This window comes from Hemitrygon akajei, unplaced genomic scaffold (assembly GCF_048418815.1).
Source record: "Hemitrygon akajei unplaced genomic scaffold, sHemAka1.3 Scf000092, whole genome shotgun sequence".
NCBI classification, from domain to species: domain Eukaryota; kingdom Metazoa; phylum Chordata; class Chondrichthyes; order Myliobatiformes; family Dasyatidae; genus Hemitrygon; species Hemitrygon akajei.
This window is the reverse complement of record NW_027331978.1, coordinates 1,436,889-1,456,309: the sequence shown is the minus strand read 5'-3', so window position 1 is coordinate 1,456,309 and position 19,421 is coordinate 1,436,889. Positions and strand designations below refer to the sequence as shown.

The 19,421-nt window shown below is 45.1% G+C and overlaps 1 protein-coding gene across 1 annotated transcript in view; it reads right to left on the bottom strand.

Moving 5' to 3' along the window:
• Positions 1-263: 263 nt before the first annotated feature.
• Positions 264-19,421, bottom strand: part of LOC140722881 (uncharacterized) — a 38,536-nt gene continuing 19,378 nt past the window's right edge. Inside the window, exons 2-11 of the mRNA XM_073037516.1 lie at positions 15,148-15,425; positions 10,915-11,004; positions 8,697-8,863; positions 6,566-6,737; positions 6,402-6,467; positions 4,514-4,680; positions 2,230-2,401; positions 2,068-2,133; positions 581-702; positions 264-287 (exon numbers count right to left, since the gene is read on the bottom strand). Of these exons, the coding sequence (XP_072893617.1) occupies positions 264-287; positions 581-702; positions 2,068-2,133; positions 2,230-2,401; positions 4,514-4,680; positions 6,402-6,467; positions 6,566-6,737; positions 8,697-8,863; positions 10,915-10,924 (966 nt within the window). The 5' untranslated portion in view covers positions 10,925-11,004; positions 15,148-15,425. The remainder of the gene's footprint in view (positions 288-580; positions 703-2,067; positions 2,134-2,229; positions 2,402-4,513; positions 4,681-6,401; positions 6,468-6,565; positions 6,738-8,696; positions 8,864-10,914; positions 11,005-15,147; positions 15,426-19,421) is intronic.

Genomic DNA, 19,421 nt, shown 5'->3' with positions numbered 1-19,421 from the left:
CGAGCACTGAACACCCTGGGAGCAGCTTGCCCTGGATTAAACTGTAGACAATGTCGGACACTTCACACCACCACTCGGGATCTGGGCACTGGTGCTTGGGTTCTGTATACCTCCGACTGTCGGCAAAATCATTTGTGTGTTTGTATTCATCCAAACCATCGAATATAAACAGCAATCCCTCTGGGTTCTTCCAGACCTCTCTCAGTAAATTCCCAAAGTAAGGATACTGATCCAGAATCAGTTCCGTCAGGCTTTTTCGGCCGTTAATGGAGTTTAAATCCCGGAACCTAAAACTGAAGACGAACTGGAATTGTTGGTATATTTTCCCTGTGGCCCAGTCGTAAACAATTTTTTGTACCATTGTTGTTTTCCCTATCCCCGGGACTCCGGCCACTGTTGCCTTACATCCGGGAATCTTTTGGCCCTGTCTACTATGTGAGTAATTTCTCTGAAACAGATGTCTGGTGCTGATTTTCTCCAGCTCTCTCCGCAGCTGTTTCTCTCTCCACTCTTCATGGTCTCTGCCTCTTGCCAGCAGCTCATGTTCCATCAGGCTCCGATCTCGAACAGTAGAAATAACCGTGAGCTCAGAGTATTGATCCACCAGCTGGAAAACTTTCTCCTTCTCCCTCATCAGAATCGTGTTCACTCTCATTGTTTCAGTTTGTTCCCGCAGAGTTTCCTTGTGTTTGCTCTGAACATCTTAAAACATAGAGACAAAAAATGAATGTATCTATTCTGATTGCATTGGGTCTGTCAGCACATTTTTTTTTGCTAGGGCTTGTTTTGCAGAAGTCCAGATAATATTTAACTGTCAGCTGGACTCCGACTTATAGAGCTGGAAATGAATACTGGAGCAAAATCATTAAAGAATTCCCAATTCCCGTACCCCATGCGTTTTAAGTCTTTCTCCTTTGAAAATAATTTGCAGCTTCCCCGAAACTCCAGTGAACATGAGGTCAACGCAAAGTCTTGGATAGTTCACTGTAGTGTTTTGTTTTTCCTTTCACCCGTGTGCTTCCCTAAGACTCTCTTAAATGCTGTAACATATCAGTTTATCACCGCCCTCAGAAACCACTCTCCGGGGAAAGAATAGATAAAACTACCTCTGACATCTCCCTTTAATTCCCCTGATATACAGTAAACGGGACTGTTATGAAACGGAGGGATGTGGGAGTGCCAGTGCATATTTGGCTGAAAGCAGCATCTCAGGTAGATAGGCTGGTGAAGAAGGTGTTCCGCACAGTGGCCTACCACGGTTAGCGCATTGACGATACCTTGCGGTTATCAGATGCTTCTGAGGACTCACGTGGAGCACTTTTTACAGATTTAGTCACCTCTTTATAGTATAGATGTTATTAAACTAGAACGAGTGTAAAGAAGGTTTACCAAGATGTTGCCAGGACACGAGAACCCGTTACAAGGAGCGACTGCATAAATAAGATAATATACGATGGCGTGTAGGAGACTGAGTGATGACCGGATAGAGGTACACAGATAGGGTTCTCATCATCTTTTCTCATGAGAAATGATGCTAAAATCAAGTGGGTCTAGGATTAAGATCAGCGGTGAAAAAACTCGAAAGAGGTTTCAGGGGTAGCTTCTTCACACGTATTGGGAATGGGCTGCCAGATGTAATGGTTCAGACGGGCACATTATCGACGTTTAAAACCCATCGAGGTAAGCACATGGATAGGAGAGGTTTAGAGGGTTTTTGACCAGACGCGTTTAGATGGGACTAACTCGCTGAGTAACACTATTTGTTTGATGTCTTTGGCCTAAGGGCTTTTTCCATGTTGTAAGAGTCCATGACTCTGTTTATCCATCACGTCATCAGTGAAAATTGTAAGTTACAACTATTGGATTATTGTTGATTTCCACCTGCTGCTCCGGTTTCCTTGTGATTTGATGTAGATTGAAACTCTCAGTACCAAGCAACTTCCAATACGAACCAATATACTTTCCTTATCCGGTCTGAGCCAGTGCTGGTCCTAAAGCCTCCGTAATATCTGCACTGCCGCCTTTACTCTGAGGACCTGACACTGTGTGTTCCGTTCAGTCGCTTACCTTTCAGATGCGCGGGCACTTCAGATAAACCCCGATCAGTGTCCATGTAGGTGAACTGGCCGTCACCTGTTCAAACAGATTAACCTGCATGAAGTCTGTTCTGTGTAATACTGTAAATTCATCAACTTTTACATCTGTAACACAGTGTACTTTTCAACATACCACATTCCCGTATTTCCTCCAATATTCTGCTCAGCTTCGGTAACGTGTTATGTATTTTCACAAAGGACTCCCACATCACCCTCCGGGCCCCGGAGCCCTTCTCCATCACCAGATCCAGGAGGAGTTTGGAAGCGCCCGCTCGGTTTCCCTTGGCCGCGAGTTCAGTCACTTTCTGTAATGAACAATGGGGGACATATTGAGGAGAGGAGGGATCCGGGATCCAGGCGGTAAAAGAGGGTCAGCTGCAGAACAGGAGCACAAAGGACAGTAGGCACAGACTCAGAAACTGGGCGAGTACTGGCCCACCCTGTACACGGACGAACACAACATCAGGTCATACTATGAAAGTGTCACTCTCGGGTTTCCCAGGGTAAACACAGCCGGTTCATGCTTCACTGCCGGGCTCCATGAGTGGGCAACGCTCAGCTACCATTCAGTCTGGGTGGCAACAGGTGAATGTGACCCCGGAACACAAGTTCCACTAGAAAGCGGTCCCTTGCAAATTTGTGTTAATTTGCACATTCATACAACATTATATTATTTAACTATATTAATTTTGCAATCACTGTGTTAGCAATTCTTTGTTCAGAGGATGGTAAATCGCTGGAATTGCCACAGATGCCTCTGGAGACCACGCTATTGGGTATATTTAAAGCGGAGGATGTTATTTTCTTGATTATTCAGGGCATCAAAGGTCACGGTGAGAGGCATCAGTTGAGAGATATGTTAAATCAGCTGTGATGGCATAGCGGAAGAGAATCAACGGACCGAATGGCATAATTCTGATCATATGTCTTATGTTTTTAACATTACATGTAGCGAGAATTGCAAACTGTAAATCTGATAGTGACAAGGAGCAGTTACTGTACTGCTTCATCATTTGTACTGTACAGGCACATGATTAAATACAAGAGGTTTACAGTTCCAAAGGGAGACGATATCAGTACCGCCTGGTTACTTGACGATGGAAGAACAGGTAGACTCAAGGGATGGGCTGAAAAGCAAGTCACTGTGTGTTTGATTTGTGGGAAACGGAGGGGTGGTCATCACGGGAACACAGACTGCTGAATGGACATTAAGGTTGAGCTTAGGGAACATGATACGAAGTCAGAGAGAGTGGTATAAACTTGTTCTCTGCCCACTTGCAATATCTGTCAATTGTCACATCATTAACATCACCTGTCAATCATTGTCTTTAACACGAAGACGGGAAATTCTGCAGATGCGGGAAATAAAAGCAACACACACAAAATACTGGAGCAGCCCAGCGGGCAAATCAACACATAGAGGAAAGAGTAAACAGTCTTCGTCGCGGTCCGAGACCCTTCATTGGGACTTGAGATAAAATGAGAAGTTAAGAGCACAAAGGTGGTGGACGGGAGAAAGACGAGTAATTTGGTAGATGACAGGTGAAACTGTTAGACCAGGAACTAAGGAACTGGTAAGCGGATCAGTGAAACAGATAAAAGGCGGTAGAAGGGGGAATCTGATCGGAGAAGACAGGAAGACATGGAAGGAAGGAAAGCGGGAGGAGCATCAGAGGATGGTCATGGGCAGATATCGACATAAGATGAGAGAGGGAAAAGGGAATTGGAATGGTGAATTGGGATGAGACACTTAACGGAAGTTCGTGAAATTGATCTTCATGCCATCAGGTTGGAGAGTACGCACATGGAACATAAGTTGTTGCTCCTCCAACCTGAGTGCGGCCTCGTCGCGGCAGCAGAGCAGGCCATGGACTGACACGTCAGAATGGGAATGGGAAACAGAACTGAAACAAGCGATTTCCGGGAGATCCAGTTTTCTTGGCGGACGGAGCGTAGGTGCTGGCCTAAACGTTCTACCAATGTAAATCTGGTCTCTCCGATATAAAGGAGACCATACCGGGAGCACCGGGTACAGTAGATGACCCCGACGGACTCACAGGTGAAGAATCCTCTGGTCTGGCAGAACTGTTTGGGGCCGTGAATGGTAGACAGAGAGATATGTTGGGCCAGGTATGGCGGCTGTTCCGTTTGGAATGATAAGGTTCAGGAGTCTGATCAATGGGGAGGAATGAATAGACGAGTGAGACTGGAGCAGCCTTTATCTAAATACTAAACAGTCTAAAAATGAATGTGTTCAGATAATTGGAGCGAGACTTGTATTGGCCAAATAAAGGCTCAGTGTAACTGTGTACGGATCACAGACAATTCCCTATTTCATAGCCAGCGGTTCTTTTACACCAGTTCTATTGGGACTTTTTTAGAAGAACCTACAATCAGTATGTTTCAGTTTTACTTACATCATACTCCCGCCCTGTGAAGTGATCCTCGCGTGTTAACATGAGGCCGAACGGCCCCACGCCCTCCTCGATTGACTGTTCAAGTCTGGCCCGATAGAATGTTGTCAACTGAAACAGTTGGTGATCGTCACAATTTGACAGGAAGGCGGAGAATGCAGAACTCTGATCTGTGAATAGTCAGAGAAGATCACAACACGATCGTGCCAACTACGATGCGAATTTAAAACAACCACGCTACATCCACCTGGCAAATATTCATCCACTCCGGCTCATTCATGATCTTTAACGCGTCTCGGATGCTGCTGAGTTTCTGCTTCCAGTCCCTCCCTTGGCAGCTCATTCCCGACTCTTATCACTCTCTCTGTAAAACATGCATCCTAAATCTACATTAAACATTCCCCTCTCATCGTCAACCTATTCCCTCTAGTATCTGACATTTTGCACATTGAGTCAAAGCACCTTGTCGATGTTTCTCATAAATGTATATAATTCTATGTGAAGACCTCAGCCTCCCACTTCTTAAAGAAAACAATCCAAGTTTGCCCAGTCTATCCTGATGTCCAATATTCTGTAACCCAGGCAGCATCGTGATGAGCCTCATGTGTATTTTCTCCAGATCATCAAAGTCATTTGTGTGATGTGGTGACCAGATCTGCGAACAACACTGAAATCGTGTCTTAAGCAAAGTTCCATCCAGGTCCATCGCGCATTTCCAACACTAAAAATCAACATCTCAATGAATTGTGTTCCTTGTCGTTAGCACCCTACCTACTTGCGTTGCCACTTTCAGGGAGACGTATACATACACCCCAATATCAATCTTCCTCAGCGTCCTGACCTTTACTGTGGACCTCGCTCTTACATTTGATCTCCCAAAGCGCAACTCCTCATATTTGCCAAATTAAACCTAAAATGCACCTCCCATATTGCTGATTGGATAATACTCTGCTGAACACTTTGGCAAAAGTCCCAATTTCCACAACTCCGCCAATCATCTGTAAATTGGCGAATCAGACCTCTTTGCTTTTAAAAATGATATATATCCTACAATTTAGATAATGCATCATGGATAATTGTTGTCTATTAATTAAATTGTTTACGTACGTATATCACACAACAGAGGGCTCAATATTTATTCTTGTAGAACACGACTGGTCACCTGGTTATAGTCTAGATGTTATGAAACTAGAGCGAGTGCAAAGAAGATATACCAAGATGTTGCCAGGACCCGAGAGCCGGTTACAAGGAGCGACTGCATAGAATATGACAGTATACGATGGAGTGTAGGAGACTGAGTGATGACCGAATAGAGGTGCACAGACACGGTTCTCCCCATCTTTTCTCATGAGAAATGATGCTAAAACAGGTGGGTCTAGGGTTAAGATCAGAGGTGAATAAGTCGAAAGAGGTTTCAGGGGTAGCTTCATCACACGTATTTGGAATGGGTTGCAGATGTAGTGGTTCAGGCGGGCACATTATCGATGTTTCAAACAAATCTAGATAAGCACATGGACAGGAGAGATTTAAAGGGTTATGAACCAGACGCGGAAAGATGAGACTAACTCGCTGGGTAACACTACTCGTATGATGTCTTTCGCCTAACGGCCTGTTTCCATGTTGTAAGAGTCCATGACTCTGTTTATCCATCACATCATCAGTGAAAATTGTAACTGACAACGATTGGATTATTGTTGATTTCCACCTGCTGTTCCGGTTTCCTTGTGATTTGCTGTAAATTGAAACTCTCAGTATCAAGCAACTTCCAATACGAACCAATATACTTTCCTTATCCGGTCTGAGCCAGTGCTGGTCCTAAAGCCTCCGTAATATCTGCACTGCCGCCTTTACTCTGAGGACCTGACACTGTATGTTCCGTTCAGTCGCTTACCTTTCAGATGCGCGGGCACTTCAGATAAACCCCGATCAGTGTCCATGTTGGTGAACTGGCCGTAACCTGTTCAAACAGATTAACCTGCATGAAGTCTGCTCTGTGTAATACTGTAAATTCATTAGCATTTACATCTGTAACACACAGTGTATTGTTCACTGTACCATATTCTCGTATTTCCTCCAATATTCTGCTCAGCTTCGGTAACGTGTGATGTAGTTTCACAAAGGATTCCCACATCACCCTCCGGGCCCCGGAGCCCTTCTCCATCACCAGATCCAGGAGGAGTTTGGAAGCGCCCGCTCGGTTTCCCTTGGCCGCGAGTTCAGTCACTCTCTGTAATGAACAATGGGGAATATATTGAGGAGAGGAGGGATCCGGGATCCAGGCGGTAAAAGAGGGTCAGCTGCAGAACAGGAGCCCAAAGGACTCTAAGCACAGACTTCAGAGATTGGTCGATTACTGGCCCACCCTGAACACGGGCGAACAGAACATCAGGTCATTCCATGAAAGTGTCACTCTCGGGTTTCCCGGGGTAAACACAGCCGGCTGATGCTTCACTGCTGGGCTCCATGAGTCGGCAAGGCTCAGCTACCATTCAATTTGGGTGGCAGCAGGTGAATGTGACCGAGGAACTCAAGGACCACTGGAAAGCGGTTAGTGAGTAATTCTGTGTCAATGTGCGCATACATACAATATTCTATCCTAATTATATTAATTTTGCAATCTCTTTGTTAACAACTCTTTGTTCAGAGAGTGGTGAATCTCCAGAAGTAATTGTTACAGATGCCTCTGGAGATCGGGTCATTACGAATATTTGAAGCGGCGGATGTTGCGCTCTTGATTATTAAGGGCATCAAATGCCACGGAGAGAGGCAGCAGTTGAGAGGGATGATAAATCATCCAAAGGGAGACGATCTCAGTACCGCCTGATCATTTGACGATGGAGGTGAACGAAGACTCAAGAGATGGGATGAAAAACAAGTCACGATGTGTTTGATTTGTGGGAAACAGGAGAGTGGTGGTCATCACGGGAACACAGACTGCTGAATGGACATTAAGGTTGAGCTTAGGGAACATGATACGAAGTCAGAGAGAGTGCTGTAAAGTTGTTCTCCGCCCACTTGCAATATCTGTCAATTGTCACATCATTAACATCACCTGTCAATCATTGTCTTTAACAAGAAGAGAGGAAATTCTGCAGATGCTGGAAACAAAAGCAACACACACGAAATACTGGAAGAGCTCAGCAGGCAACGCAACACATAGGGAAAAGAGTAAACAGTCGGCGTTGCGAAACGAGACCCTTCATTGGGACTTGAGATAAAATGAGAAGTTAAGAAGCAAAAACAGGTGGTGGACGGGAGAAAGACGAGTAATTTGGTAGATGATAGGTGAAATTGTTAGACCTGGAGGGGTGAACTAAGGAACTGGTAAGCTGATCGGTGAAACAGATAAAGGGCGGTAGAAGGGGGAATCTGATCGGAGAAGACAGGAAGTCATGGAAGGAAGGAAAGCGGGAGGAGCATCAGAGGATGGTGATGGGCAGGTATGGACATAAGATGAGAGAGGGAAAAGGGAATTGGAATGGTGAATTGGGATGAGACACTTAACGGAAGTTCGTGAAATTGATCTTCATGCCATCAGGTTGGAGAGTACGCACATGGAACATAAGTTGTTGCTCCTCCAACCTGAGTGCGGCCTCGTCGCGGCAGCAGAGCAGGCCATGGACTGGCATGTCAGAATGGGAATGGGAAACAGAACTGAAACAGGTGATTACCGGGAGATCCAGTTTAATTGGCGGACGGAGCGTAGGTGCGGGGCTAAACGTTCTACCGAAGTAAGTGTGGTCTCTCCGATATAAAGGAGACCATATCGGGTGCACCGGGTACAGTAGATGACCCGAACAGACTTACAGGTGAAGAATGCTCTGATCTGGCAGGACTGTTTGGGGCCGTGAATGGTAGTCAGAGAGATGTGTTGGGTCAGGTATGGCACTTGTTCGCTTGGAATGATAAAGTTCAGGAGGCAGACCAATGGGGAGGAATGAACGGACGAGTGAGACTTGAACAGCGTTTATCTGAATACTAACCAGTCTAAAAATGAATGTGTTCAGATAAATCGAGGGAGACTTTTATTGCTTGAATAAAAGCTCAGTGTAACTCTGTACGGAGTCTCCTTTGTTACCACTGACCACAGGCAATTCCGTATTTCATAGCCAGCGGTTGTTTTACACCAGTTCTATTGGGACATCTTTAGAAGAACCTACAATCAGTATGTTTCCCTTTTACTTACGCCATACTCCCACCCTGTGAAGTGATCCTCGCGTGTTAACATGAGGCCGAACGGCCCCACGCCCTCCTCGATTGACTGCTCAAGTCTGGCCCGATAGGATATCGTCAACCGGAACAGTTGGTGATCGTCACAATTTGACAGGAAGGCGGAGAATGCAGAGTTCCGATCTGTGAATAGTCATAGAAGATCAGAGCATGATTGTGCCGACTACGATGCGAATTTATAACAACCACGGTACAGCCACCTGGTAAATATTCATCCACTCCGGCTCATTCATGAGCTCTAACGCGTCTCAGATGCTGCTGAGTTTCTGCTTCCAGTCCCTCCCTTGGCAGCACATTTGGAACACTGATCACTCTCTGTGTAAAACATGCATCCTAATTCTGTATTAAACATTCCCCTCTCGTCGTCAACCTATTCCCTCTTGTAGTCGACATTTTTCACATTGATTCAAAGCACTTTATCTACGTTTCTCATAAATTTATAAACTTCTATGAGAAGACCTCAGCTTCCAACACCTCAAAGAAAACAATCGAAGTTTGCCCAGTCTATCCTGATTTCCAATATTCTGTATCCCAGGCAGCATCGTGATGAGCCTCATGTGATTTTCTCCAGATCATCAACATCATTCCTATGACGTGGTGACCAGATCTGCGAATAACACTGAAATCGTGTCTTAACCAAAGTTCCATCCAGGTACATGGCGCATTTCCAACACTAAAAATCAACATCTCAATGAATAGTGTTCCTTGTCGTTAGCACCCTACCTTCTTGTGTTGCTACTTTCAAGGGGATATATACTTATACCCCAAAGTCCCTGGGTATATCAATCTTCCTCAGGCTCCTGACTTTTACTGTTGACTTCGTCCTTACATTCGATCTCCCAAAGCACAGCTCCTCACATTTGCACAAATTAAAATTACAATGCACCGGCCCAATATTCCTAATTGGATAATGCTCTTCTGAACACTTTGACAACAGTCCCAAATTTCCACAATTCCGCCAATCATCTGTAAATTGGCGAATCAGCCCTGTTTGCTTTTACAAATCATATATAAATATACATAGACACACACACCTTATGATTCAGATAATTTAGATAATACATCATGTATTATTTGTTTGTTTATTAATTATTTTATTTATTTACTTATATCACACAACAGAGAGTTCAATATTTTTTCTTGTAACACTGGTCATAAATCTCCAGCCAGAAGTGCATCCTCCAGTCCTGGCCCTCATTTGTGTGGCTACGCCAACCATTGAGGAATGCAGTAGAACAGAGTGATCTAATAGTGCATAGTTCCCTGAAGGTGGAATCTCATGTGGATAGGGTGGTGAAGAAAGCTTTTAGTATGCTGCCCTTTGTAAATCAGAGCGTTGAGTACAATGGCTTTTTTCCATTGAGAGTAGGGGAGAATCAAACAAGAGGACATGAGTTGAGATTTAGGGGGCAAAAGTTTAGGGGTAACACGAGGGGTAAATTCTTTACTCAGATAGTGGTAGCTATGTGGAACGAGCTTCCAGTAGAAATGGTAGAGGCAGGTTCGGTATTGTCATTTAAAGTAAAATTCGATAGGTATATGGACAGGAAAGGAATGGGGGGGGGTATGGGCTGAGTGCGGTCCAGTGGGACTAGGTGAGAGTAAGCGTTCGGCACGGACTAGAAGGGCCTTCAACGGGAAATTAGGTTTGCCCTTCCAAAATATGAAATGTTTTATGTAATGTTCACTTCTAACTCAATCCCTAAATTCCCAGAAATGTTCCAACCACCGGAAGCTGTCTTCTACAATTGAAAACAACACCTGTTCCTCCAATTGACGTGTTGGAGACAATTCCCATATCGGAGTGTGCCAAGGGCTGAAATAAATTCGATCAGTTTCCTGGTCTGTTGCATTGCCCCAGGACAACCGTTGCCATATTCCTGTCTGTGTGTCAGCTACACTCAGCTGATTCAGGACCTACTTTTCTTTTAATTCAGATGAAGATCTGAATGGTGAGCGGAGTGCTTCGACTATTCCCTGTGTTAGGTCCCTGCGCTGGAACTGGCGGGTTGTACTGATACTCAAAGCCGCTTTGCAGTAAGAAAAATGACCCCGTTTGATGGCACTTTGCCGTGTCCCCTTAGCGCCTCAGTAAGTTTGGTCCTCTGAACTGTTGATGATTTGACTACACGTGTACCATAAGGTTTTAATCAGAAAGAGCCCAGTTAGTATACCTGTGTCCATTCTGACTCTGACTGACGATGGCTGATTGTCGGCTTCGTGTTCGGTCCGTGCGGAAGAATACTCCGCCCGCAGGCAATGCTCTGAATTACACAAAATAAAGGGAACGAGTAAGTGGCAGTACGATTATAACGGCCATGTCTACATACTTAACAGAGCAGCAGCTCGATTAGGATCTAAGTATTCGTCGTTACCATTAAATTCTACATCATCTATGTCCAGTGACTTCCGGTCCATTCCACTGAAAGATTCACAAAGGAATACACCATGGACACAGGCTATTCGGCCTAACGAATCTATGCCGATCCCGATGCCAATCAGCGGGCCCAACTTCCATGCGTTAGGCTAATATTCCATGATCCCGTTGTCCCTGCCTAAAATACTTCCTCTGGAAAATCATTCCACATACTCAGCAACCTCTCCCTGAATGTCCTGCTGCTTCGGTCCTTTTACAACCTTATATCTCAGCTTTAATCTATTTCCCTACTTTTGCTTTCTCTTGACTTCGGGGAAAAGACCTGTTCATACCGACCTTATCGCAGTGCTTCATAATTAAAAACACTTCTGTAAGGTCGATTCTCATTCTCCTACATTCGAAGGAGTAAATACATAGAGTACATCCTCTCCCGAGAACTGAGGACTTCGGGTACTGACAATACTGCAAACCTTCTGTGCACACTTTGCAGTTTAATCAAGCACTGTTCATAATATGCGGCCTGAACTGTGCTTAATACAACTGCAATATAATCTCCCAGTTTCTGCACTCACTGTCCCGACTGATGAAGGCAGGGGTGATAAATGGCTTTCCATCTCCCTGTCTTGCCACTTTAAGCGAAATATGCACTTACACTCTTATGCTTCTCCGTTCCGTTACACTAGCTGGTAAACAGCCATTCATTGCGTAAGTACTCCGCTGGTTTGATTTCCAGAATGGTCAGCATTTCACACTTAACTATACTGAAATCTAACACGAGGAAATCTGCAGATGCTGGAAATTCAAAACAAAAACACACAAAATGCTGGCTGAAGCCAGCAGGCCAGGCAGCATCTATAGGGAGAAGCACTGTCGACGTTTCGGGGCGAGACCCTTCGTCAGGACTAACTGAAAGGAAAGATAGTAAGAGATTTGAAAGTAGGAGGGGGAGGGGGAAATGGGAAATGATAGGAGAAGACCGGAGGGGGTGAGATGAAGCTGAGAGCTGGAAAGGTGATTGGCAAAAGGGATACAGAGCTGGAGAAGGGAAAGGATCATGGGACGGGAGGCTTACGGAGAAAGAAAGTGGGAGGGGAGCGCCAGAGGGAGATGGAGAACAGGCAGAGTGATGGGCAGAGAGAGAGAAAAAGGAGGGGGGAGAAAAAACTAAATATATCAGGGATGGATACGCATTTCAATTCTACGTCCGAGTCCCATTCTGATATGTCTATCCATAGCCTCCTCTATTGTCAAGATGAAGCCACACTCAGGTAGGAGGAACAACACCTTATATTCCGGCTGGGTAGCCACTAACCTGATGGCATGAACATTGACTTCTCTGACTTAAGTTAATGCCCCTCCTCCCCTTTTTACCCTATCCCTGATATATTTAGTTCTTTGCCTGTTCTCCATCTCCCTCTGGTGTCCCCCCTCTCCTTTCTTTCTCCCGAGGCCTCACGTCCCATGATCCTTTCCCCTCTCCAGCTCTGTATCACTTTCGCCGATCACCTTTCCAGCTCTTAGCTTCATCCCACCCCACTGGTCTTCTCCTATCATTTTGCAATTGCCCCTCCCCCCACTACTTTCAAATTTCTTACTCTCTTTCCTTTCAGTTAGTCCTGACGAAGGGGCTGCCAGAAACGTCGACAGTGGTTCTCCCTATAGATGCTGCCTGGCCTGTTGCGTTCCACCAGCATTTCTGTCCACTTCCCAAACCGAGCACAATCCCGGTTATTTACGATAATCTTCTTCAGTATCACCAACATTTCGTAATTTGTATTACCTGCAAACCTATTGATCAAGACTTGTTCAGTCATATCCAAATCATTGATATAGATACCGAAATAAACAAAGATCGAAACACCAACCGCTGGGGCATACGAGCATCCATCTGCCTAACCCACAAACTCACCCTGCTTCACTTGTTGCTTCCCAGCTCTTCATGCACTCTCCACTTCGCCATTCTGACCATCTGATCGCAACGTATACCATACAAAATAAAATCTACAGAAGCTAGAAATCAAATCTACACACACAAAATGCTGGGGGAACTCTGCAGGCCAGGAGGCATCTATGGAAAAGAGTAAACATTCGACGTTTCGGGCCGAGAGCCTTCCTCGGGACTAGAGAAATGTCCTGAGACTCTGGTTCTACTACCCTATCCCATCAGATTCCCTATTCTTCAGCCCTTTATCTCTTTCACCAATCAACGTTCCAGCTGTATACTTCACTAAGCCCCACCCCTCCCTTTTCCACCTATCACCTACCACCTTCTACATCTTGCTCTCCCACCTCCAACTTCTTACTTTGATCTCTAATCTTTTTCTCCCCCAGTGCTGATGAATGGTCTCGCCCGAACCGTCGACTGTCTCCTCTTTTCCGAAGACGCTACGGGGCGTTCTGAGCTCCTCCATCATTTTGTGTGTGTTGACCCTCTGTGAATCATCCAGGAAGGGGGGTGTCGACCTGAAATGGTGACTCTCCTTTTCCCTCCATAGATGCTGCCTTGCCCGTTTTGTTCCTACAGCAGTTTTATCCTTTCACTGCAAAACACGTGTGAGCGATAAGTTCAGGATTTTGCATATTTCATATGGAATCTAGATAAAGCACGAAATAATTGTGTGAGATAATTTTCACTCTGATACCCTGTAACGCTTGAAATAAAATACAATGTAGATTTGTTCTCCCTCAGTACCCATTTCATTTTAATATCTTCCGCACCAACTCAGCCACAATTTCTGTCAGTTCTACAAAACTAGCTGACCTCACATTTTTCACATTAGACTCCAGTTCCAACAAACTCACTCCGCCTGCATCATCTCGACGCAGCTGGACATGATCATAACTGTTCAATCTGACTGAGTTCTGTCAGGTCTAGTCGCGGCTATTGCCAAGTGCACAAGTCCGGGTACAGAGGTATCTCGACCTTCATTAGAATCAAAGACTTTGCCTCCACTGGCGATTCAGGTCTCACACTGTTGCTTTGAAACAGATGGCCGTTGTTCTAAAGTTGTTCTTCATCTTTACTTAACCTGTGGAAAACGTCAATCGTGCAAACAGGAAACAGTAGGAACACACAAATAACCACAGCCAGAAGTGACTTAAAACAGAGAAAATATCTCCTTGATCGCTGATCCAGTGAACAAACAACTGGTTGTTTGGCATTAAAGATCCGAAATTAAGATCAGAAGTTGAATTATTCTCACCTCAATTCCCCAAGAGTACGCTGACAGAGCGGATGCAGTGTATCGTTTCTGACAAATAACCCCGTCCACCGTCCCACACGGATCTCTCGTAACCATGGCAACACACTCAATGCTGGAGAAACTCAACAGGCCAGGCAGCATCTATGGATGGGCGTAAACCGTCTACTTTGCAGACCATGAGGAGGAGGAGGGTAGATGATTGACTGATTTGGAAGGTGCGGCTTGTTGTTTTGTGAGACTCGGTGCTCAGGGTCTGCGAGCAAGCAGCTGCCTGTCCGTCACATTCCTCAGAACAGGGAGCGGCCGCTCCGCTGAATTCAAATCCAAACCGGTTCGACAAGACACTGTTGTTGAAATGTGAAGAACGTTTAATATTATATTTAACCCTTTCTGCTATAGGGAAAAGCGGTAGAACCAAAGATGCGAAGTAAAGAACATTACCAGTGGCCTTGAAGTTCGACTATACTGTTTTTCCATTGATTCTGCCTGGCCTGCAGAGTTGCTCCAGCATTGTGTGTGTGTTCCTCGGGTTTCCAGCATTTGCTGTTTTTCTCTTGTTTGAGAGAGATCGGTGACTGGTCACTGTGTGTGGGGTATTTCACATATCACTGCCAGGGTGAAAGATGCCTTTTGCACGCACTCAGCAGAAACCACCCTGGAGATTACTTGTTGACGTCGTTTCTCTTAATTCATTTCGACAAAAATGGGCTCATTAACAGGAAAATGTCAGGTCTCCCTTCTCCCACTAAATTCACTCCCAATCTCTACCAAAGCCGAGTCTCACTATAAACGCTGAATAGTTGTGCAGAGTCACAGACAACACTTACCTCTGATGTTGTTCAGGCTGGTCCGGGAAATCAGTCTGACATCCCGGGTGAGCGACAATGGTCCTGCACCGGTGTGCTCACCCTGTACGGAGAGTTGGGTCTGAGCTGCTGCTCGCAAGGCCACTCGGCTCTGATGTGTCCGTCGCTCATTACAGATGGACAGGGCCGGGTGAGCCGGGGTAGAGCGGGACTGCCGCGGTCTGGGTCACACTAACTCTCACCGGCTCAGGACGGGTCTGACAGCGGGAGGAGGCGGGAGTGGGATCAATGTAGCAACCCTAAAGAGGAAAACAAACAGGCCGCGGTAACCTTTCTGTCCGGATTTCCGTGTGGATCTCTCCTTTTTCTTTCATCGTAACCAGTGGGGCGGAGTCTCTCTGCTTAACTCAGCGAATCCCAGGCTGACAATCATATAGCCCGGGTTCTGGGAGAAGCTGAGCTCCGCCCTCTGTGTCAAAGGGACTGCCCGGCTTAGGTAGAATTTCAACTCAAATGTCCCTCACCTGTTCAGGTACTGGGAGCTGTCTTTCTATCTAGTCATAGGTCTACATAGGAGAGGCAACCATTGATGAGCAATCTCTACCTTCTCCCACAATGCCAATTTCTACTCTAATTGATGACTTCACTCTGAATGCCAAGCGAATGAATTTTCTTGATCAACCTCTCACGCGGGTACTTGTCAAATGCAAAGTTGACAACATCGACTGCCTTGCCTTCATCAACTTTCCTGTTGACATTCCTCGTAACTTCGTCGAGAACAAAGCACAAAGTCATGCTGACAATTCATAATTTGTCCTCAAATATTCAAATACTCATATATCCGCTCCTATCAATAACTTCCACTACTGATGTCAGGCACGCCGGCCCATAATTTCCTGCTTAATATTTTGGAAGATTTCTTAACCAGCGGAACAAAAATTAGTTAGCTTCCAATCCTCTGCTACCATACCCGTCGTTGATAATAATTTCAGTATATTGGCTACGTCCTTGCAGTTCCCGCACTTACATCCTACGGGGTCCTGAGGACCCAGTCACTGTGGCTTCAGCGACCTGTTTCTCCTCAAGTCAGCGACCACGTCCTCCTTTGAACTCTCCATCACGTCCATGACCTACTTCTGCTTTGTCCGACTTGTCTAGATTCTATCCATTTCCCAAGTAAATACAGATGTAAGAACTCCTTTTAAGATCTCCCTAATCTTTTTGTCTCCACGCCATAACTGCCATACTGAAAATCCAGAGGGTACATTTGTCCCTTGCAATCCCTTTCTCCTTAAAATATCTGTAGAGTCGCATAGAATCTCCATCATCTTGTCTGCTAGAGCAACCGTCCTGGTTTCTTTATTATGTGTTCCCTTGAATTTATTATACTCCGTAAGTACCTCATTTATTCCTGCCTGCTTCTACATGCCACACACCTCAATTTTACTTTTTACCAGGGCTCAATATCTCTTCAAAACCAAGATTCCCCAAAGCCGAAGCATTTAATTTTGGTTCTGACAGGCATATACAAGCATTGAACTCTCAAAGCTTCACCGTTGACGTTCTCCCACTGACACGATCCACTTTCGCCAGGAAACAGGCTGTTCCAATCCACACTTTCTGATGCCATCAAATTGTCCTTTCTCCAATTTAAAATCTCAGCTCAAGAACCAAAGTATCCTTTTCTATATTTTCTTTCAAGCTAAAGACGTTTATATAGTTCCCCTTTATAAGCCTCTGTCACGTGTCCTGTTTCATTCCCTAATAAGAGATCAAGGATCACACGCTCTCTCTTTGGAGCTTCCACACACTAATTAAGGAAACATTCCTGAACACCTTTGGTAAACTCTATCTCATCCATTTATTTTACCGTATGTGAGTCCCAGTCCTTTGTGGATAGTTAAGATCTCCTACTCTAACGAATTATGTTTCTTGAAATAATGCAATCTCTCTGCAAATCTGTTTCACTAAACCCGTGGACTGTTGGATGGTCTGTAACGTAGACCCATTAACGTCCATACATTTTATATTCCTCAGTTCCAGCCATAAAGCCTCATTACATTTGATACTTAGGGGCCAGAAAGAATATTCTGTGACCTGCCAAAAAGAGAGCCGGTGGTATCACCATCGGACTTTGAGGCAAATTGTCCGAAGTTCGAATCAGGCTGGTCACTGCACGCTTTTAACTCGGCGTTGTAAATCAGGTTCTAAGGAAACGGCAAGAAATGCCCCGAGTGCCACAAGATGTGAAAAGGAACAACGAACGAGATTGTGTGTTACCTCCTGACTGCTAGGGCCCATGATGTATCAGAACACCGGCAGGGTGTTCTGAAGATGGAGGTGGGGTGACAGCCAGAGCTCGTGGTGCATATTGGAATCGATGACATAGTCAGAAATCGGGAAGAGATCCCACACAGTGAGGATATAGAGTTGGAAAGAGGCTGATGAGAAGAATCTCTAAGGTTGTAATTTCCGGATTAATCCCTGTGCCGGGGCTACTGCAGATAGGAATGGGGTAACGCACGGATGAATGAGTGGTTCAGGAGATGGTGCAGGACACGGGGTTTCAAGTTCATTGGTCATTGTAACCTTTTCTTGGGAAGGGATAACCAGTACGAGTGGGTCGGGCTGCTCCTGAATTGACGGGGGATGAAGATATTGGACGGAGGTTTCCTGATGCTGCTTGGGAGAGTTTACACTAGTTTTGCATATGGGGCTGGGAAGTGACGCTCCTGGTCGGACTAGAAGGGATGTAAGGGAACGAGCTGAAAAGCAAAATCGATATAACAATTATGATTGATCGGACAGTTTGAGTGTGTATGTTTTAATACTAGGAGTAATATGGGTAAAGATGATTAACTTAGAGCATTGACCAGAACCTGAAACTACGATGAATCTAAAACATGAAACTACGAATTGTCCGAAGTTCGAATCACGCCAGTCATTGCACGCTTTTAACTCGGCATCCAATATATTAATTCCCCATCAACTCAGGTGCAGCCCGTCCCTCTTGTACTGGTTATCCCTTCCCAAGAAAATGTTCCAATGATCAATGAACTTGAAACACTGTGTCCTGCACCACCTCCTCAACCACACATTCATCCCGGCATCACCCATTTCTACCTGCAGTAGCCGTGGCGCAGGCATTAATCCAGAAATTACAATCTTGGAGATCCCTCTCATCAGCCTCTTTCCAACTCTATACCCTCACTGTGTAGAATCTCTTTCCCATTTTTGACTATGTCATCGATTCCAGTATGCACCACGAGTCATGTAGCCATGACTGAAACTTGGTTGAGAGAGGGACAGGAATGAATTATTAATGTATCAAGTTTGCGAAGTTTTCGAAAAGATAGAGGAGCGGTGAAAGTGGGGGGAAGGGGGAGTTGCACAGCTGCACTCAGGGGAGATACAATGGAAAGGTCAGACTGGGTCCATTTCGGAAAAATTCCGGAAGAGGGAGGGTGTAATCACACTGATGGCGTTGTACTGCATCCCCCCCCCCATCCCCCCAATAGACACCGGAACACTGAGGCATATATATGCAATCAGATTAAGGACATTTGTAAAAATAATTGGGTTGCTGTCATAATGGGTTTCAACGTCCCTAATATAAATGGGGTCCTACTTAATATAAGGGTTTAGATGGGACAGAATTTGTTAAGTGTATACAGGATGGTTTCTTAATTTAATATGTGGAGAGTCCAACGAGAGGAGGGGCCATATTGGACATGGTGTTAGATAATGAGTCTGGCCAGGTGGGTGAACAGTTAGGGAAGGCTGATCACAACTCCTTACTTTCAGGATAGGAATGGATACGGAGAGGTATAGTTCCAGAAGGAAAGCTTTAAATTGGAGTAGAGCAAATTACAAGGGTATTAGGCAGGAACTAAGAAGCGTCAATTGGGAATATCTTTTCTCTGGGAAGTCCATATTAAATATGTGCAGGGGGATAAAAGATCAATTCGACAGAGTACAGGAAAGGAATTTTCGGATTAGAAGGATGGATGGTGATGGAAAGACACGAGTACGTCAGATGTACAGAGAGATGATGAATTTAGTCAAGAAGGAAATGGAAACGCATGTAAAGTTTCAGAAGTTAGCATCAAACAAAGCACACGAGGACTATAAAGATGTCAGAAAAGAACTGATAAAGGGAATTAGGAAATCCAAGAGGGACGATGAAAAGTCATTGGCAAGTTGGGTTAAGGTAGGCATGTATAGAATCCTAAGGCATTCTATACATACATCAGGAGCAGGAGGATAACGAGGGAGAGGGTTGGACGACTCAGGGA